The 22,364-nt window shown below is 43.9% G+C and overlaps 1 protein-coding gene across 3 annotated transcripts in view; it reads right to left on the bottom strand.

Annotated features, from left to right (window-relative positions):
* Positions 1 to 22,364, bottom strand: part of CRYBG1 (crystallin beta-gamma domain containing 1) — a 210,696-nt gene that overhangs the window by 54,268 nt on the left and 134,064 nt on the right. For 2 of the 3 annotated variants that reach the window (XM_021090505.1, XM_021090512.1), the window contains 2 exons: positions 8,171 to 9,711; positions 944 to 3,233 (listed from right to left, as the gene is read on the bottom strand). In XM_021090505.1, the coding sequence (XP_020946164.1) occupies positions 944 to 3,233; positions 8,171 to 9,711 (3,831 nt within the window). Of the gene's footprint in view, positions 1 to 943; positions 3,234 to 8,170; positions 9,712 to 9,879; positions 10,188 to 22,364 lie in introns of those variants that run through there. The other variant, XM_003121329.6, reaches the window with a different exon arrangement.

The following is a 22,364-nucleotide window of genomic DNA, read 5'->3' as shown; positions in this document are numbered from 1 at the left end:
CGGGTTCGGTCCCTGCCCTTGCTCAGTGGGTTAACGATCCGGCGTTGCCGTGAGCTGTGGTGTAGGTTGCAGACGCGGCTCGGATCCCCCATTGCTGTGGCTCTGGCGTAGGCCGGTGGCTACAGCTCCGATTCAACCCCTAGCCTGGGAACCTCCATATGCCGCGAGAGCGGCCCAAGAAATAGCAACAATAACAACAACAACAACAACAAAAAAGACAAAAAAAAAAAAAACTGAGTTAACAAAACAGCTTACAGCAGTCAGATCAAAGATGGAGAAATCCTAATTATTTCTCAAAATCATATTTTTCCATTGTCTCTACTGTATTACAGGAACATGCCAGTGTAAACCAAATTCTTCACTCTCCAACAGCTTTGCAGGAAAAAAAAAAAATTCCCAAATGAAGACTAATTCCAAAGAGAAAATACTTTCTCAACCAGATGGAACAAACAGTTACTGCTACTTATGAGAAGTAAGAGGAACTAACTCAAAGTATAAGAGAAAGGGTCAGGAATAAGATTCTTTGGCAGGGGCTTTTCTCGATAAAAAGAAGCTGCTCCTCAAAACTTCAAAATTCTAGATATAGCATTGAGCATTTTCACACAGAATTAGGGAGAAAAAACATCTTGTCTGTCTCTGAGCTCTCATGTAACTTACCTACACTTTTCATAATGCATTTAAATTCAAAAGTCTCTTAAAATATTTGTAGCTTATTTTTCCTGCTAGACTACACATGCCTTAAGAACAGAATCTTAGTACCTTTTTTTCTTGGACCCTGACAGTCCCTTGTACATAGTAGGTTTTCAAATGTTATGAATGCATAAAAAACTGTCATAGGTGAGCAATACCATTCTTAAACAAATAACACGAATTGCTCCTCCTCTGTCCCCTTCTCCTCTGACAATAAAATACCCCAAATACGCGAGACTGTGTTGCTACTTACTGTTGTATCTGATAAGGACAGTCCAGAAAAAGAAATGCTTGGGTCAAACCGGCTGGATTTGAAAAGACCCGCGAAGTCTGTGTCACTGTTTCCATAGCTTGGCAAGTTCGATTTAAGAATGCTTTCAGTATGATTTGACTTTTCCGTATCATCGCTGTTCTTCAGTTTTGACAATTCAGAACATTTAGTTTCTGGCAAGGGTAGGTGGCTTCTCGAATCCAGATCTTTTTTGGTTTCCTCTTTCTGCACGTACTTTTCCATGGAGCTCAGACTTTTCAATCCCGAATGAGACGTATTTGATGAGTTGAAACTGAAGACCTTGACGCTGCTGGGTGCAAGACTTGGTTGATCTTTCTCTGAACCACAGGGTGGGGCACCCTCAACCACCGGCTCTAACACGGAAGGCTGAGCAAGAGAAGTGCTGTGAGACGTGCTGAAAGATGTGGTCATGGTACTGACTGATGTCACAGAGGGAGAAAAGATTTTGTCTTGTGGTAAAGAAGATAACATGCTTGAGAAAAGGGCACTTTTCTCCAGCCTCGATCTCTTGATTCCACTGTTGCTGATATCCCTGTTCTCTTTGTCATTTGCTTCTGGGGCCACCAGAAGCTCATCTTTCCCATTAGCGTGAGTTTGCAGGGATTTGAAGAGGATACTCTGTTCGGCGGACGTACGTTTGGGCCTCAGTTTGGATTTTGTGTCAAAATTCTGCATCAATTGTAAAGCCGGTGACATTTCAGGCTGGCCTTCCTTTCTCTTCCCCAAACCAAAGGTAAACACGTTGGGATCAAACACTTTTTCTAAATTGTCCTCGTGAATAGGAGGCATGGCGAAGTGAGGGGCAGGGGAGTTTGGCATCCTAGGCTTCTTTTTCTTCTGGGGCACACAAACAGTGCTGTCCATTTTTTTAATAATCTCAGTGAATTTTTCCATATCAGAAGAAGAATCAAATACACTATCATCGCTCCCAGCAGAAATGTTCAAAAGACTGGCAGGACTGTCCTGGCCATTCACGATACTTTGATCAGGTCTTTGGGGGGTTTCTAAATGATTTTGGTCGCCAGGGCAGTGGGTGGGGTTGGATTCAGCCTCCAGGGGTTTTCCATTGCCCTGACTTTGAGCCTGGCTGGGCAGAGGTTTTTCTGATTCGGGCAGCATGACTTGTGGGCCAGATTCTGCTACGTGTTCCTCTTTGGCATCAATGTGTTTGGGTGATGTGCTCTTCTTGCCCTGTACTTCCTCTTTCTGGGGAGCACAACTTGCAACGGAAACCACTTCAAGTTCATTATTGTGACAGCTTGGCAACTGTGCTTCTCTCACTTCAGAGCTATCTGGGATGATCTGGGAGCGGACATCCTCAGTGCTCTCCACGGGGAGCATGAAGGACCTGACCTGGACGAGGACCTTGGATGGACACTCACTGCCCACAGCTTCTGGGCTGTGCTCTGGGGAAAAAGCAGCGCTTGTTTCTTCCTCTCCTTCTCCTGCAAGTTTGGAGGGAGGCATTTTCTCACTGTCCTGATGAGACACAGCCAGAGGACATCCACTTTGGTTTTCTGACACTTTTAGATCAGTGCACGGAAAACTGCTTACAGGAGCTTGAGTGCATGTGCCTTTAGGATCATCCACAGGAATGCAGGCAGTCAGAGAAGGAGAAAGCCTATTAGGTGACTCAGCTGGGGGCTGTGAGTCAGAAAACCCATCCTGTGGCTTTGGTATGGCTGCTGGAGGTGAATCTTTGGTATCAAGAACGGCGGGGATGTCTTGTGCGGCATCAGTCATATTTTCAAGTTCAAGTCTTTTGCTATTGGCAGCCTCTGAGTTTTCCTCTAAGAGCTCGGTGTCCTTGATGGGAATCAGAGCAGTAACCACGGGTTCAGAAGGGCAGCTGGCATCTGTCTGCACATCTGCCTTAAGCTGAGAACCCGGAGTCTCTTCTTCAGGGAGAGTAACTTTGGTTTCTGCAGAGGTTTCCTTTCCCAGCACACCGTTCTGGTTACTATTTGGCATCACTTTCTTTTCAGGTTGCTCCATCTCCTTGGCTTTTTTGGCTAAATTCAGCTTCGCCCTCCCAACAAACGTTTTATTAGAGGAGGCAGGAAGGTTCCTTGGGCCTCGAAGGTCAGTGTGCTTTGGGCTACTGTTTGCGCGCTTGTTTTCAAATAAGGAGATTTTGGTGGCAGTGTTTCCCTTGTGAACTGGCTGGCTAAATGGATTATGCTCATTTCCCAAACTGTCAAGATTCTTTGGGGTTTTAAAGTTTAGTTCCACATGTTTAGGCTTGGCAGGTCTGTAAGAATAAAGCAGTAAGATGAAATTACTGACCTAGGCTTCAAAGTGAACATACCAATTTATTACAAAACTGTGAAAAGCCAATGTCTTTCTGATAGGTAACATTTTAAAAATTATTTTTAGGAGTTCCTATTGTGGCTCAGTGATAATGAACCTGACTAGTACCCACAAGGACACACAGGTTTGATCCCTGGCCTCGCTCAGTGGGTTGAGGATCCCATGTTGCTGTGGCTGTGGTGTAGGCCTGCAGCTGAAGCTCTGATTCTACCCCCTAGCCTGGGAACTTCCATATGCCGTGGGTGCCGCCCTAGACAAAAAAAGAAAAAACGTATTTTTTTTAACAATTCTAAACATACTACCAAGTATTTTCCGTGGATGTTTTGCAGGAGGGATGAGAATACGATATAGCTAAGAAAGTCTAGAGGGGAGAGGTTAACACGTTTACTGAGCACTTAACTAGAATCGCAAGACAACTTGGGGCCTGAAGAACATTAGAACAATTTTAAATACTTAATGTGCTCCCAAACTTTAAATACATAAATGACTTCCTCAAAGATCAACTGTGTATTTTTTATTTCATCATAACTTTCACATTATATCAAAAAGCTAGGTTATAAAAAATATTATTCAACTCTTTGGGTGTTTTATTCCCTTCATCCTACCCCCATAAAATTTTTATCTGATAATGTGTGTTCAATATAGACTATTTGGAAAATATAAAAATGAAAAATCACTCATAATCCTACCAAAGTATATCCCTGTCAACATTTTAGTATGCTTCCCATCGCTTTGTATGCATAGTGAAATATTTTCAATAGAATTGAGATTATTCTGCTCATACTTTGGTATCTTAAGAAAGGTTACTTAACGATGTGTTTAACATACTACCATTTTACAAGTTACTAAAAATTTATTTGAAAAGTCTTTAGTGTAGCATAAAAGTCTATCATATATATGTACTAGAATTTTACTTATCAATTACTCAATTGTTGGTTTTGCCACCACTTTTTGGGCAAAGAGAGTCTCCCATCTTTTTCATCTTTCTTGTGTATAATTACCTCCTAATGGAAATTATAAGTCTTTTAATGTACACATTGTTTTCTTTGGTGGGAGGGAGGGCAGTCCTCTGGCTCTGGTCTTTCCTGCCTCTTACACTAAGTTATCTGTGTGAACTTGGTCAAGTTACTTTAACTCTCTGGACCCTACCTTCTCTACCTATAAAAACAGACAAAAAACTAGATAGTTTAGAACAGAGCTGGTTCTCACACACACACACACACACACACACCACACACACATCTTTGTTCTCTCCAACGGCTGTAGTTGAGGAATAGAAGCAGCTGGGGGGAACAGGGCTTTGGTCAGCCAACCTCCTTTCAACCAGAATCACTCCTACTTATGTTTTATGCATTACTTTTATATAAAAATGCTCTCTGAGAAGAAGAGACTGCAAAGCTAAAAATGAAAATATCTAAATCATTGGTTTAGTGGTTTATAAAATACAAGAGGTAATACCCACTAACTCTCACGGATTGCCAAGCACTTTCTATGGCTTGCCTGATACACAGTTTTATACATTCTCTTTTAAAGTGAGGAAATTGAGGTCTAGATAAGGTAAGTAATTCCCTTGAAGTCACACAGCTAGTTAAGTGACAGAAGGCAGGTGTTCTGGTTTCAGGTACCAGTACTCCACAATGTGGCTTCCCCAGATCAGATCAGACTAGACCCCCCTCCATGACCTCCTCCAGTTTCTCCTCCTTTATGATCCAAGGAGTCAATAAATTATCATGAGATCTATAAGATAATCACGCTTTAGAGACCACCTCAAAGTGGAGAATCATTAAAAGCATTAAAATCTCATGCTGTCTCCTGCATGGACTCACTGGCCTTCAAGAAGGCTGGGCCCCAGGAGCCTTTGGAAGGAACAGGCTTTGGATGAAGACATCTTATCCTTCTGGATAAAATGAGAAGACTTGAGAAGTCCTTCCCAAACACAGCATTAGGAATTGGATTTTCATTTTTTACATTTTCTTTTTTGGCCCTGCCCGTGGTATATGGAAATTCCCCAGCAGGGATTGAACCTGCGCCACAGCAGGGACCCAAGCCACTGCAGTGACAAGGCTAAATCCTTAACCCCATGCACCACAAGAGAACGCCCATCTTTTAAAGTTTTATTTAAATACTAAATTTGAAATATTCTCATGAATTTTTCCCAGGCTTGCTTTCCCTAATATCTCATGATATCTAGACTCCCTCATGGTGGGCACCATCTTAAATTTAAAAGCAAAATTAACTTATAAGCACTTCCTTAAAGGTTAAATTCTATAACCAATGAGATGATTAGAAATATCGAATTTAGGAGTTCCCGTTGTGGCACAGCAGAAATGAATCCGACTAGCATCCATGAGGGTTCGGGTTCGATCCCTGGCCTCGTTCAGTTGGGTCGGGGATCCGGCGTTGCCTTGAGCTGTGGTGTAGGTTGCAGACACAGCTCAGATTCTGTGGCGTAGGATGTAGCTCAGATGCCTGGAAACTTCCATATGTTCCTGGTGTGGCCCTAAAAAAAAAAAAAAAGGACAAAAAAGAAATAGAACTAACAAATGCTATCAGTTAATGAAAGATGTTCACAGAGCAGGGAATATTCATTTTAAACATTCTCACTAAACAGCTTTAGGAACCGTCAAACATCAAAGTATATCTTACGATGTAAATGGAAAATGCTCCGGGTTAGCCAACAAGCTACAGTTAAGAACAGGACACACACACATCTGCATATTAAAGATTTACACCAAGATCAAAACACATTTTACAACCGAACTTTCTGTGCTATTAATTTCTGCTACCAAGAGTCACTACAATTAACCTGGTTCAAACTGATTAAAAGGAAGGCTTTTGTAATTCATGTTGTAATGCCTTCATTATAATGTCAGTGGGGAAAAGAATCTGGAGTCTAAGAAACCATGGCTATAATATGAGAGGGAAATACTCCTTATTCTAAACACACCACTTTAAGAATCTCAACATTCAAAACTTCATAGAGAATTGAAAACCTAACTTTTCTATCAGCATCAAGGAGCATGCTATTTCATAGTGGTTATTTTTCAGGGCCTATAAAATGACTTTAACTCTAAAATCTCAGATTCTAATTGGTTTTAGAAATAACCTGAGTAACGTCCCTACTTGAAATATAATCAGAGGAAAAAACTAAACAATCTGAAAAAAATCCATCTGTCAAACAGAAATAGGTCAAAGGACTAGAAAGAATGATCAATTTTCCAACCCAATAGTCTTCCCATTCACCAAGTTTAAGACCCTGTGTGAAACAAAATTAAACTGACCATATGGCAAAGAAAACTTTGGGTAGAAAATAATCAGTACTTAGAAAAAAACCATTTAGTTTAGTTCTATCACAGGAAACAGCATGCAAAGCCTTTAATTTTAAGATCTGCCTGGTTTGTCTACCTTATCCCTTAACAGTGTAACACTTCTGGCTTTTCCACTGGTACATTCTGATTGGAAGACAGGAGAAGCATCCTTAATCAGGTACATAGTAACATTCTCTAAGGCTCACACTTAGGAGGTCTGAAAGTTCAGTCACACCTGCATTCTACAAATAATGGGCATCACTCACTCCCCTGTTGGTTGTTTCTCCCACGCTGCTCTTACAGAATAAATAGCTGACTCTTATCAAAGGTCTCCAGGTTGGTAGCAGGTGAGGTAACCCAAGTTATTCATTAAGCAGTTTTCCTCTCCAGTGTTTACCAAGCACACCTCCTACTCTAAAGCCTACTTCACCAAGAATTCAAAGAGAATGAATCCATTCAGTTTAAGAATGACAATACTGTGAAAAACCTCAACTCTTTTAATAAATATGTGACTGCAGGAAAAACACATGCGCTGACTGGGAGATGGGGGGGGGGGCATGTGGGAGGTGGAGGATCTTAAGCCTCTTAAAGAGTGCTTTCCCAGTCCTGCCTACCTATACAAATCATACCACCAAGGCACAATCCCATTTCCTCCAAAAAACTAAGTGATTTCTCCCTCCTTTGCACACCCTCAGCTTTAGGAATGGTAACATCCATTTGGCAGTTTAATCGGATTATCACGTCATATAGCTATTTCATTTGTCAGCATGTTGGATGCCAGGCTGTGCCATAAACTTTTCAAAGGCAATATATACTGAATCACAGTTGTGGTTTTTTTTTCCCATGGTTCCTAGCACAATACCATGCACAGACATGGCACTCAATATTTGAAAAATCAACAAACGGCAAGTAGTCAGTCTTCTATTGAGCTTGATCCCACTAATGTGTCATTTATCAAATAGTCTCCCAGTAAAAACACACTTTGATAACTGAAAATTACTATTAGATTTAATCTGGGGGCAAAAATATCAGCAAAATCCCTATCTTTATAAAGGGGAAGAAGCGACCAAGATACTTGTATTAGAGATTTTTTTTCCCTTACGTTTTAGGCCAATAATGCACTAAGATCTTAAAAGGTTCTGTGAAGTCTCTTAAACTTACACATGTCAAAGCTACTGGGCATAATAATGTACATCCATATTAATGTCTGTTCCCTGTTTTCAAATGTCTGTTCCCTGTTTTCACATTTCACTGCATTTGTGTTTTCACAATGTCCCACCCAGGAATGCTGGTGTAGAATTTAAATAAAGAATACAACTAGCTAAACACTGAACTTCAAGAGATACCTCACTTTTTAAAAAGTTTTATATGAATAGGACTAGGATCCCGAATGGATCTTCTTTTTAACACGTTAATTAGACCTTCTTTACCTTAATTTCAACTCTGAAGCGAAAACTCAAGTGCACAGACAATTCCACCACAGATGCAAAGACCCTGAGCTCCTTAGAGCGACCTCCCAGCAAGTCTGCGACCACCAGGGCTCGGCCGGCCCAATTCCGCAGTTACTTACAGGGTCACTTTAGTGGTTACCGTCGACCTGCCGGCACCGAAAGGATTCCTGTGCTTCAAGCCTTCGGCTTCAGAAACTCCGGCCGATCTGCCCAGCTCTTTGCTTCGACTTCCCTCTCCCCGGCCATCGAAATGGTTGGGGAGCGGCCCCCTCTTGTGCTCAGGCTTGATCTCTGGCAACAGTGAGCTGCTCTTGACCGTAAGCTCGCGGGGGATGACCCGGGCTGCCTCCTCCCCGCTCTCTTTGGCTGCCGGGCTGGGGCCAGGATCCGGCGTCCTCTTGGGAGGGGAGTCCTTGGCCGGAGCCCGCGGGCCTCCGGCAGGCGATGTGGGCACGGCCTCGGGGACGCGGCTCCTGCCTTTCCTCTTAGTGGGGGACGAGGCTGGAGGCGGCTGTTTGCTCCTCTCCGACTCCCCTCGGAGCTGCCCTTTGGGGCCGGGGCTGGGCTTGGACTCTAGGCAGGCGGCAGAGGCTACGCCCCCGTCGGGGGCCGCCCGCGGAGATTTCACTTTCTTTTCCGCAGAGCCGTTCTCGGCGGCTGCCTTTGGCGCCACCTCGTAGTCGAAGACCGCGTCGTCCCGGGCCGCGCATTCAGGCAGCGGAGAGTCAGCGCCCGGGGAGTCAGTGGATTTCTGCGACCTCCTCCGCCTCCCCGACCTGCGGCCGCTCGATCTCTTCTCCATGTCGTCGCAATCTTCTGCCCCGGGGGTGATCACGACCGGCTCTTCCACCTGCGCCACCTCAGTCTTACTCAAGTAGATGTCTAGAGTCAACACTTTGGCAGGGTGGGCGCGCTCGCGGGGTCGAGAGTGTCGCGGAGGCTCGGAGACTGCCCGGTTCTCCGCGCCCTCGGCAGGAGGGTCGCCCGGCGGAGCCGATGCGTCCTCGAGGGGCTGGCTCGGCGCGTCTTGGGACTCCGGAGTGCACCCCTGGGCACACAGGCTGGGGGCCCCGTCAGCCGGCCCCTCCCCGGTGGGCGAGCCCGGCACGTCCCTCGCTTCTTGGGTCGGCTCCTGCCCGCCAGAGCCAGGTGAAGCGTCCTCCCCCGGACTGCGGGCGAGCGACTCAGCGTTCTCTTGCCTGGAGGAGTTCGCTAGGGAGGAATGCAACTGCTTGGCAGCAGTGGTGGCATCTGGGAAAGTCTCTTCCTCTGAGTCCAGAGGTTGTAATTGCGGTGAATCACTTTTATGGTCCTGCTGCACAGCCGCTGCCACTGCACGGCTGCCCGGGCAAGGTGACCGCTCGGCGTCGGGGGCTGGCTGGACGCAGCCCTCGGGGCGTTCACACTCTGGTTCCTGGGGCTTCTTCAGGGGGGAGCCCTCCTCGCACACGTCCGTTTGCTTTGATTGCCTGCTTTTCTCAGTCTCTCTCTCCAGGAGTTTGGAAGAGGTCACATCTTTGGGAGAGACTGATTTGGCATTTGGGCTGATGGGATTCTCGAACCCGTTTCTGGTGTTCCTTCTCCTTCCTGCTGTGAACAGAGTGCCAAATTTCCCCAAAACTGGCTTCCTTTTGTTCTCTTCTGGTGGTTGTGCTCTGGACTGAAAAATAAAAGGGGATGGGAGAGGGACAATGTGAGAATCCAGTTTTTTTCCCTTTTCGTAGTAAGTACGTTATGGAGCTACAAGCCAAAATAATAAGCCAGAGCTTCTAACTGAAAACGAGTTTGGTTTTGACATTCATTGCAGCAAAATAAACTCTGATTTTACCTTTTGAATTTTTCTCAGACACCATCCATGTTTGGTGCTACTGAGAGTAACATTAACTAGAGAAAGAAAATTATAAAAGAAAATTCGGAAGTCCAAATAATCACTCAGGCAAAGAACTCGAAGTGCTTTGTTTTTTTAACCTCCTTCCTCCATGCATCTTCGAAACAGCTCTGAGTGACTACAAGGCAGCAGTATACATACTAAAGTATCTTAAGGCGGAATTTCCCCCCAAATAACCGCTTTCTTTTTGTAGGTGGGAAGGAGGACGAGGAAAAAGTCTTCTCCTCCAGTATAGAAAGACGCTACCTGGCTTCAATGTGACTGCAAGTGAAAAACCGTAAGAAAATGAGCACGCGGACCCGCCCTTAGCCAAGCCCGAGATTCTTGGCGGGCCGGCTGACTCCTCCAATGGGAGAAGCACGTGGGCATTCAAATACCCGCTGGTTCCGACTGAACACAGCCCGCCGCTGTGGAGCTCATCCCAGAGGCTCTTGCCCGCGGGAGTGCCAAATGGGAAACACCTGCGGGAGGGAGGGCGAAGGTGCAGGGCGACCGCCTTCGCAGGTTCCCGCTGATTCGCCCCGGCGCGTGCAAGCGCGCGAAGCTCTCCCACGCCGACTTCGGCGGAGGGTCGGTACCTCACCACCCTGCTAAGTTCTCCCAGCGCACCGCCGGGAGACCCAGGGGCCGACCCACCCACAGGAAGTGGCCCCGGCAGCCTGCGAGGACTCTCCTTGGCGCCGGGAAGTGGGAGAGAAAGAACCTGCGCCTGCCCTATGGCCTGGGGCAAAACGGCTGGCACCAGGTGCCCGCGCTGGATGCCAGGCGGGCACACAGAACAAATCAATGAAAGCCAATCCGCCAATGGGCGCCGCGGCGCGCCGGGAGCGGGTAGAAGGCTGGGGGGGGGGGAGGTTCGGGGAGGGGGGGCAGGCCGGCGGGGAGGTTAGGAGGTCCGTCTGCGGGAGGGAGGGAGCGCAAGCCAGAGCCCCGCCCGGCTCCTGGCAGAGGGAAGCGTCTTCCCGGTCACGAGCCCACACGTGTGGCTAACAATAACTTAAGAACTCCCTCTTCCACCTAAAACCCAGAAGCTAGCTTGAGCCTCACCTTTCCTGGAAGGAGAACATTCACGGCAGTTTTTACAATATTAACTGTTTACAGGGAGGTTCCTGAGTCACTCTTTAAAGCAGCTCCATTTTCATTTGAGCTATAACGCAGCCCGTGGAGTTTGAATTAGTTGGGAAATAGGAAAGACTGTAAGACTAAGCATGGAATTAACAGGATCGACAAGCACTCATTGAGACAGCCCTGGCACTGTTACATAATGTAATTCTGCGACAGCCATGTGAGGAGCTGTCACCCCACAGCAGAAATGAGGAAAGCAAAGCTCCCCAGCAAAAAAGACTTAACTCTGTGTGTGTGTGTTGGTGCAATAAAGTCAGGATCCTCAGCTGCCAACCCTTGCTTCCTCCAGGGACCCCTTTCAGTGGAGGTGCAGTGGGCACGCTGGAGCCAGAGACAGCCCAGATCCCCAGAATCTGCTCCTGAGGACGTGCTCCTGAATCAGATTTACCTACAAACTTCAGAGGTGATTCTTCTGGCTTGAGGAGCATCTACTGGGAACTCTGGAATTAGAAGCTACTTGGAGCTTCTGTGACTGAGTTAATATGCCTCTAAAATCTAACCAGATTTTGACTAATAATTTAATTTTTCAATGGTTATATAAAATAGGAAGAATTCAGTGTGATTTAAGAAAAAAAACTTTAAAATTTCCAATTTCTTAAGGAATATAATTGGACTTTTACTATGAGTCAAAAGTATTACATGATTTTTAAACATGATAATTCCTCATGCACTAGACACTTGATAAGTGATTTACATAGGTTTTCATCAGAGATGGCCCTTAAGATAAGGTAGCATTTTTATGGCCATTTGTCAAGGTTCCTTATCCACAGCCAGTAGTCTAACTCTGGAGATGGAGCTTTTTGTCTCTGCTCCCTGAACAGGCCTTCAAACATATCCTCAAGCAGCCAGAAATAAGTTTTGAGTCTTATTGGCTTAATTCTAGCCCAAGTCCAAAGAAAACAAGTGTATGTATTATTCGGATCTGCCAGTGATGTGGCAATCCATTTTTCCCTTGCAGTTGAAAGGTGTCTGTTCAGCAGTCCTCTGCTCAGCACAGGGTTTTTTGTTTGTTTGTTTGTTTTTTCCTTCCATTTTTGGCCATAGCTGCTTTTGACAGAACCAGTTGCTCTGCTCTTCTTAACTTGGCCTTCATCAACTACTTCACTCCTCCTCCCCTCAGAGGAGGAGACAGTTTGTTACCTGCCAAGCTTCTCTGTCTGTTGAACTTACTAGAATTACAGACTTTTATTTGTACATGAATGTTCAGAGCAGCTTCATTCATAATAATCAAAACTAGAGAAAAGTTTTGTTTGTTTTTTTGCTTTTTAGGGCTGCAGTTTTGGCATATCTAAGTTCCCAGGCTAGGGGTTGAATCGGTCCTGCAGCTACCAGCCTATACCATAGCCACAGCAATACTGGATCAGATCTGCAAGCCTCCTCTGCAACCTACATCATAGCTCACAGCAACAGCAACACAGGATCCTTAATTCACCGAGCAGGGCCAGGGATCAAACCTGCATTCTCATGGAGACTAGCTGGATTCGTAATCCACTGAGCCACAAGGGGAACTCCCCAAATTGAAGACAACTTAAATATCCATCAGCTGGAGAATGGATAAATTGTGGTACACCCATACAACAGAATGGTACTCAGGAATAAAAAGGACAGACCTTCTGAAACATGTAAGGACACAGATGAATCTCGTAAGCATTATGCTACCTGGAAGAAATCAGACTCAAAAGGAACTGAATGTTTCCATTTACATGACATTGTAGACAATGCAAATTCAATATATAATCATAGAAAGATCAGTGGTTGCCTGAGGCAGGTGGGGACTGTGTAGGTATGACTGGGAAGAGGCACAAAGGAACTTTGTGGGGGTAATGACACTGTTCTATTTCTTGGTTTTGGTAATGGTTATACATGTGTATATATATTTCAGAACATCAAAGTGTACATTTAAAACAGGTACAATTTTTAATACATAAATTATCTTAATAAAGTTTATTTTAATATATAGCTTTTTGGAATTCCCGATGTGGCTCAGTGGAAACGAATATGACTAGCATCCTTGAGGATGCAGGTTTGATCCCTGGCCTTGCTCAGTGAGTTAAGGATCTGGTGTTGCTGTGGCTGTAGCTATAGCGTAGGCCAGCGACTATAGCTCCGATTCGACCCCTACCCTGGGAACCTCCATATGCCTCGGGTGCAGCCCTAAAAAGACAATTAAAATTAAAATTAAAAAAAAATACAGCATTTTCCCTGAGAAGTAAAGAGCAGAAACAACCCATCTGGTTCCGGTGCAGAGTTCAGAGTTCTTATCAACAGGGGCCTCAAGCTACTTCAAAGGCTGCTTCCTCACTTAGAGGGCAATGCCGCTTTCCCTGAGGGGCTGGGGCTTGGGTCACTCTGTCATCAGATCTCTTCTCAGGATCCTCTGAGCAGAGTTCAGAGAGCACCATTCCTTGTGAACAAAGTTCAGTCATATCTTTCAGCAACACCCCACTTAAAACAGGACACATGTTTCTCTTCAGCCAGGTTTCCTTTCAGTGTTCATGGTGGAAGAATGACTGTGGCAGGTGGAAAACAAAAGCTAGTCGGGCTGGGAATCATCCAGAGAAGAAGCACCTCCTTCAGTAGGAGCTTTTGCACCTAGAGTCCTGAACCTAGGATGGGGCCACAGACCCAGCACCTCCCCGCTTGACCTTGATGATAATCTGTTGGGAAGGGGAGTGTTCTGCAGAAAGGCCATGAGGGCCCATCGGTCTTCTTGCCCCACCCTTGACAAGGCTCTTGACGGTAGCAGAGCCACCCGGGACTTCCTCTGTAGGTAGCTTTTCCCCTGTCTTTTCTGCCCACCTGACCATGCAGAACCTGACCTTGGCCTCCTCCTGTTACCCATGCCCCACTAGGATGAGCACAGCTTACAACACGACATGTGGTGGGTGGTGTGTTGGGGTCTGTTTTTGAGTGTTCTTATTGGCTCATTAGAGAGCATGTGTAGGCATCTAACAAGACCAAAGTCAGCAGTACACGGAGGCTCAGGCAGCACTGGCTGTAGAGATCTCTGCTTCTTGACCTTCCTCATATGGCAGCGGCTGCCACTAAGTCAAAGCTACAGTTCCCAGGTTAGGGGTTGAATCAGCTGCTGGCCTACACCACAGCCACGGCAACACTGGATCCCCAACCCACTGAGTGAAGCCAGGGATAGAACCCGCATCCTCATGGATATTAGTCGGGTTCATTACCGCTGAGTCACAACAGGAACTCCTAACCTTGTCCTGTTCTATATAATTTCAGAGATCTCTGTGATCTCCTCGCTAGTGTGGAGCAAAAGGTCAGGAAATACAGGATAAATTGTTAATATACCCAAATGTCTAGACACAGAGGCCAAAGAGTTTATTTTTTTTTCAGATTACCTTGAAGTCATTTAAATTTAGAACAGCTTCACCTGAAATCATGTTTAGAAGTTGAAGAAAAATATGTTGAGCATATTGTTTGAAAAAATACTGTTTAAAAATGTCTTTTAGACAAATACCAGAAGATATCATTTATACGTGGAATCTAAAATATGGCACAGATGAACCTATCTACCAACCAGAAACAGACTCACAGACATAGAGAACAGACCTGTGGTGGCCAAGGGGGAGGGAGTAGGATGGACTGGGAGTTTGGGGTTGGTAGGTGCAACATTACATTGCACATTCTATTACATTTGGGATGGATAAGCAATGAGGTCTTACTGTATAGCAAGGGAACTATATCCTGTCTCGGGATAAAACATGATGAAAGATAATATGGGAAAAAGGCTGTATATACAGGTATGACGGGGTCACTTTGCTGTACAGCATGAAGTGACACAATATTGTAAATCAGCTATACTTCAGTAAAAAAAAAAAGTCTTTTATTTCCCATATTTTCACTGCACAGTGGAATATAATCCCCTTGAGAGCAAGAAAAATGACCTACTTGCATTTCCACACACCTAGCACACGGGCTTACAGTAGAGGTGGCCATAAATTGTGCTGCTACTAAAGACTTAGTAACATCCCTTCTCACTTCCAAAAGGGAGTCACCAGCCCTCGTGGCGACAACTATAAACATGGTTGTATCTAAACAAAAGGAAAAGAGAATGGAAATAGTTTCTGCACAAGACTTAACATGGTCAAAAATCTGCTCCTCTGTCCTGCCCATGTGAGCATGGTGATGCAGCTGCTGGCACACAAACTTTGATTTCTTCAGGTTTGCTGCTGGCTCCCAGCCTGAATCTGACTTGCGAAAACAGATCAAGATCTTCTTACATGTACTCACATGTGGCTCCTGCTAAAATGTGGTCAGTGATGTACAAAAGTAACTCTTTTTTTTTCTCTTTATAGAAAACACTTGTGATTCCCTATGAGCTCACTTTGTTGATTTCTGAAAGATATCTTAGCTCTTTAACTTCAGTTCAGCCATGATGAGGAGAGAATCCAGTGGTCATTTTTGAGAATGGTGTTGAGGTAGGAGGTGGATGGGCCCCTGGGCTGAGAATAGCTGGGATTTGTTAGGCTGAGAAAATTGGGCCTTGCTTCCCTTTGACACTTCAAGGGGAAAGTCAAAGGCAGGAGCTGAACTCTACTGGAGTAAAAGGTAAGATGACCACATCAATCACCCCCGGGGTCAAGGACACCTCCCCAGTTACACATGCACAGAAAGACTCCTAGGGGTCAAAAAGGGAGGGCGTGAGAGGCCATAATAAGTTCTCCTACCATCCCAGAACCCTTGGCTCAGGAATCTGTCTTGACCAAAAGATGCACACACACACTGGGCAGGGTCCTGGGTCTGGTCAGGTATGAGAAATAATACAAGATAACTGGCCAAAGGAAAAAAAGACCCGGAAGAACTGTCCCATATAAATGATTTAAATCACCTCTCTGGCGTACTCCTCATTCAGGGGGACATCCACACCCATGCTCCTTTGCATGTGTATTACTGCTTTGCTTCTGCCTTGGATAAACAGAATAACTCTGTGTGCTCTCCCACAAGTTATACTGCATTTCTAACAATAAACTATACCTGTTTTTACAATCTTTGCCCCCTTGAAACATTCTTGCTTTCAACAGGGGGGCAAGAATCAGGGCAATTCTGCTTTTAGCTTCTAGCTAGTCTAGTGGTCAGGATTCCCGGTTTTCAACCAGGCAGCCCAGGTTCAATTCCTGAGCAGAGAATTAAGATTTCTTTCCAAGCCACCACTCACTGCTGTCTCTCTGAGATCAGTATAACTGGCCATGATACTTGAATAATATTTTATGTTCACAGCACATGTGTATATGTGTTGCACTGATAAGGAACTTTTTTTCTGAATAGATTAAAAAAAAATAGCCTTAGTTGTGTGGTCTAAAAAACAAGGGAATTTAAGAATTCACCTATCAACTTTTAAAAGTAAAAACAAGGGTTAATAAATTCTGTTCAATAAAAGCAGGAGATACTTTTACCTGGTGATGGATAAAGAACAAAAATGGGAAGTGGGGAACGGAGAGAAAAAAGAGAAATGATCAAATCTGAATAGAAAATCTGATACAGAATTAGGTTACAAGAAAGAGAAATACAAGAAGCAGGAAAGATTTTCCTGAGGAGATACCACTTTACAACTTCCAGAATATTCATGCTGAAGACTTTCAGAATTAAAATCTTTCAATAGCCCCATGATAAGTGTACAGCAGAATATCATTGCAGTCTCAGAACCCCCAGACAACCGAAGTTCAATTGAAAGGAAGCCCAGGTATGACTCCCTAATACTATACAGACTTAGATTTTTTCATAGGTATTTACAGTGATCTCTTCTCCTCTTCATCACTCCATTTTTTGGGTATTTGTGCGAATATCTATGGCCCACTCAAAAAATACAACACACATGCAAAATGCAAAAGAAGAAATGTTCCCGTAAATATATCTTGACCTATTAACACTGAAACTTTTCATTTTAACTTTTCTTTGGTCTTTTTGTCTTTTTTAGGGCCGCACCCGAGACATATGGAGGTTCCCAGGCTAGGGGTTCAATTGGAGCTACAGCCGCAGGCCAAGGCCATAGCCACAGCAATGTGGGATCTGAGCTACGTCTGTGACCTACACCACAGCTCATGGTAATGCCAGATCCTTAACCCACTGAGCAAGGCCAGGGATCAAACCCGCGTCCTCATGGATACTAGTCGGGTCCGCTAACCACTGAGCCACAGTGGGAACTCATTTTAATTTTTCAAATGTTTTTTTCATGTATTATACAGTTTCTCTCTTAGACTATACTAGATATAATTTAGCTACTTCTTAATGATTCTGGAGACGGAATCATGGACCCTGGTTATTTTACATTTGCTCTATAATAGAAATGTCTTCCATGGCTATTAAAATGAGTGAAGACTAAGGCTTGCACTAAATGACCCGCAAAAGATGATATTTTAGTTATATGCAGGCCTCTTAGAAAAAGGCACAGGAGGAGTTCCCATCGCGGCTCAGTGGTTAATGAATTCCGACTAGGAACCATGAGGTTGTGGGTTTGATCCCTGGCCTTTCTCAGCGGATTAAGGATCTGGCGTTGCCGTGAGCTGTGGTTTGGGTCACAGACGCGGCTCTGATCCCGTGTTGCTATGGCTCTGGTGTAGGCCAGCAGCTACAGCTCTGTTTCACCCCCTAGCCTGGGAATCTCCATATGCCGCGGGTGCGGCCCTGGAAAAGGCAAAAAGAGGAGAAAGAAAAAAAAAGGGGCACAGGAAATTACTGCATTCAGCCAATTCTGATTTCCATACAATTTCATTCGGTGCAATCAATAGTACTTTACTTCAGACCTTCAGAGCCTCCTCCACTCTCAATGCTGCCCAGGCTCTGGGGTGGGGGCAGGAGTGAAGCTTGCTTCCCCCTGTGCTAATATGTACCTGCATCCCAGATCCCATCCAGCTCTGCTGCTCACCACTGTTCTCCTTGTTTTTTAATCTCTTCTCTGCCCTTTCAACCTCATGTGATGCATACTTCTCTATTTACCACCTCAGTGTGTTTTTCCTTCCTAATACTGTCACTTCAAGCCACATGGCAGGCATATCCTGTTGCATCGAATTTGAGGTATACTATCATGTAAAAGAATAGGCACAGACTTTTTTTTTAAACTTTTACTTTAACAGTGTCCTGAAAAAGAGGCATTACTGAATATAAAAGCCATAATTTAAAGAAATGGCTGTATGTTGTTTATTCCAAAAGTATTTCCCCCACTTTCAGAGGGTTTAATGAAAAAGTACAGTTTTCTTTTAAAAAGTAGACTCCCAGTTCCAGCTAAGAACTGTCTTAGGCCATTTACTGTATGACAGGAACAGAGTCAAAACTAATTGTTTAAAGCCAGTGACACCTGATCAATCAGAAAGGAAGATAAGGTCATAGAGTATTTGAATTGTAGGATATTTTACTCATTCATTCTACTAATAATTATTGAGAACCTGCTTTGTGTCAGATTTTCTTCCCACCTTAAAGAAGCAAACCATGGCCCCAAATATCTAAATAATTTTCCCAAGATTCAAGTCAGGCTTTCTAAGAGTTAGCTCAGTGACTTTTCCCATTTGAATTTATAATAGATCATTAGGAAAATAAGATTTTGTTTCCTAGAATATGACTGACATACCCCCTTTTATGAACGTACTGACCCTATAGAGTATGTTACCCTTGTGTGGCCTGCTTCCTCCTAGGCCTTGTGCTATAACAGCGGGGATGGAGTAACGGATAACTCACAATGTTTCTCTCTGTGTAAACTGAACAGTTTTCTAAACATTTTCTTTTTCTCTATCATGCTAAATCAATTTGCTTTATAGTAGATATGTGTACTCCTGATTTGGTGAATATCTTTCTCATAGATAACGTGTAACTTAGAGGAGACAGGGGAATTTGAAATAGAGAGCAAATATTTCTTACTACCTTCTGCATTGTGGGCATATCTTGATTAATATGTAATCAAATCACTGACTGGCTAATTCCTAACTGGAGTAAAGAAGCTTAGCCAAGCTGGAAAATGGAAATGTGCTCGTTGTAAAGGAGTAAAAATTAGTTTCTTTTTTGTTGACTCAGAACCAAAAAAGCATGTTCTTTATGCATTTTAAAAAAGAATGTCTTGCACACTAATTCAGGCTGAAGATCAAGAATGAGTACTTTAGGAGTTCCTGTCGTGGCTCAGTGGTAACAAGCCCAACCAGTATCCGTGAGGATTTGGGTTTGATCCTTGGCCTTGCTTAGTGGGCTAAGGATCCAGCAATTGCCGTGAGCTGTGGTGTAGGTCACAGACGTGGCTTGGCTCTCATGTGGCAGCTGCAGCTCCAATTCAACCCCTAGCCTGGAAACTTCCATATGTTGCAGTTGCAGCCCTAAAAGACAGAAAAAAAAAAAAAAAAAAAAAGAATGAGTAGAAGAATGAGTGCTCAGATTCCGTAAGTTGTGGAATCTGAGCACTCAAGTCCCAAGGACTAATTTCCAATTGGGTCACCTGTATATACCTGGTGTGTGATGAGGAGGGTAGGGATGTTGGGGAGATAAGGGTGAAGCAGCCTGGGAGAGACAGACACAGCATGCCTGCCTCCACTGGGCATAGCTAGCTGTCAGGCCCACTAAGATGACCGGGACCAGGCGAGGGAAAGAACTCAGAGGTAGCCACTCTGCGAAGAATGAAGAAGCCTCTCCAAGTCAGCACATTGATGCCAGGCTGCCTCTGAGCCTTCTAGCGGCCTTGAGACCTTACAACTTGAAAATGGAACCATCATTTTCTTTCCACTTAGTATACACTTCCCAGAAGGGTTTCAGTTTTGTCTAATTTCTATGGCGTATTACTGATTTCCCAGCAATTCCTTTCAAATTAAGAAGCAGAATGCATGCTTTCATGAAGACACCTTGAGAAAACTACCTATTTAAGGGATCAAATCATTTATCCTTTCGAAAATTCTTCTGGAGTTCCCATTGTGGTGCAGTGGAAATGAACCTGACCCATATCCATTAGGACGGGGGTTTGATCCCTGGCCTTGCTCATTGGGTCAAGGATCTGGCATTGCTGTGATTTGTGGTGTAGGTCTCAGATGTGGCTCGGATCCCATGTTGCTGTGACTGTGGTCTAGGCCAGCACCTGTAGCTCCGATCCAACCCCTGGCCCGAGAACTTCCATAAGCCTCAGGTTTGGCCCTAAAAGCAAAAACTAAATAAATAAATAAATAAAAAATTCCTCTTCTGACAGAGCGTATTGAGAAATTCATGCGAAATGATATATGTGAACATGCTTTGAAAAGCACAAAGTGTCCTAACACAGTGACGGCTGGCAGAATTGATAGTCTGATATTGTGCTGATGTTTCATAGCCCAAGTTTAAATGATGGAAGCCAAGTAAATAATGAGCAGGATTAGTTTATGATTCTCAGTTGGCAAGATGGAGATGGAAATAGAATATGATAGACATGCAGTACTGGGTGTATCATTGCTTATGTGCCCTCATCTTCATTGTATCATGACCAGAATAAAGGAAACAAACTGAAGTCCATCCTTTCTTATAAACACTATCTTTTCTAGATTATAATATATAGAAGATATGTAACTAGGGAAACACCTTTGAATCACCCTATGTAAAATATTCACCTTACTTTCTACAATCCTTTATTTTTCTGGATGACACTTATTACTTTTTTGTTTTGTTTTCTTTCTTTTTAGGGTGGCACATGCAGCATGTGGAAGTTCCCAGGCTAGGGTCGAATCAGAGCTGCAGCTGCCAGCCTATACCACAGCCACAGCAACGCCAGATCTGAGCCACATCTGTGACCTATACCACAGCTCATGGCAATTCCTTAACCCACTGAGGGAGGCCAGGAATCAAATCCACGCCCTCATGAACACGATTTCAGGTTCTTAACCTGCCGAGTCATGATGGGAACTCCAATTTTCCATCATATTACTTATTACTTGCACTGAATGTACTTGATATTTATTGGTATATTTCAGTGTCTGTCTTTTCTTACAGAATGTAAACTTCCTGAGAATAATAATATAGTTTTGTTCACCACTATGTCCCTAACCCCTCCCCAATGCATGGTACCAGCTGGCATTCAATAAATATTTATGAAAGGAACACATCAACCATATTTTCCAGAAATCTCTGAGTTTCCCAGAAGCAAGGCCAGACAACATTGTGTACTGGAAGAGCTAGGAGTTTGGGAGTAATGAATTATTACTGAGGTGCTCAGTGACATTCTCAGATAGGAACAAAGGTCTGTCTCTAGCCTTGTTCCTCTTCTCAAATGATTCCCCTCAAAATCCAGTTTCTGAAATGCTCATCCTCTGGATAGTTTGAGGATAAATGAGATGTCTGTGAAACATTTAGCACAGTCTCTGGGAAAGAGATAGGGAATGGAAAAGGAAACCTTTAAAAAAAAAACAAAAAACAAAAAACAAAAAACCCACAGGGAGTTCCCGTCATGACTCAGTGGATACAAATCTGACTGGTAACCATAAGGATGCGGGTTTGATCCCTGGCCTTGCTCAGTGGGTTAAGGATCTGGCATTGCCATAAACTTGGCTTGGATCTGGCATTGCCATGGCTGTGGTATAGGCTGGCGTCTACAGCTCCAATTCTACCAGAGCCTGGGAATCCCTATATGCCTCAGGAGAGGCCCTAAAAAGACAAAGAAACAAAAACCCAAAACACATTCATATTTGGAAGTCAGAATATATAAGTACAATGAAGAAAATATAAATTATCCTTTATCTTTTCTATCCCCAAACACCATTATTATTTTTTCTTTCCGGCTTTTTGTCAGGGCATTATACAACATTTTTAACCTACCATTTGGCATGTATTTTTTGTTCTATTCATGCCAATAAATATATTTGTATAATAATATTTGTAATGGCTGCATTGAATTTCATAATGTCGATGCATCACAATGCCTCTGGCTTATTTATGTTATTTTCAATGCACTGCAGCCTGCATAAAACATATTTGTACCTTATCTCTATGCAATCCTTAATTATTCCCACAGGATTCGTTCCAAATTGGTAATCAAGGAAATGAAAAGGAAAACCACAGTGAGATATCTTTACAAACCCATCAGAATGGATAATAATTAAAAGAGCGATAATTCAAACCAAGAAGCTATGGAACAATGGGAAGGCTCATACACTGGTGATGGGAGTGTCCATCGGTACCACTGCTTTGGAAAACTTTGACATCATTTAATAGAACTGAAGATGTGCATGTCCTACGAGCAGATGAGTATATATATTCTCTGGAATGGCAATTCTCAACATTTTGCTTTCAGAACTCCTTGACGCTCTTAAAAATTAAGGCCCCCAAGAGCCTTTGTTTATATGGGTTAT

This window comes from Sus scrofa, chromosome 1 (assembly GCF_000003025.6).
Source record: "Sus scrofa isolate TJ Tabasco breed Duroc chromosome 1, Sscrofa11.1, whole genome shotgun sequence".
NCBI classification, from domain to species: Eukaryota; Metazoa; Chordata; class Mammalia; order Artiodactyla; family Suidae; genus Sus; species Sus scrofa.
This window is presented reverse-complemented; position numbering and strand designations above follow the sequence as displayed.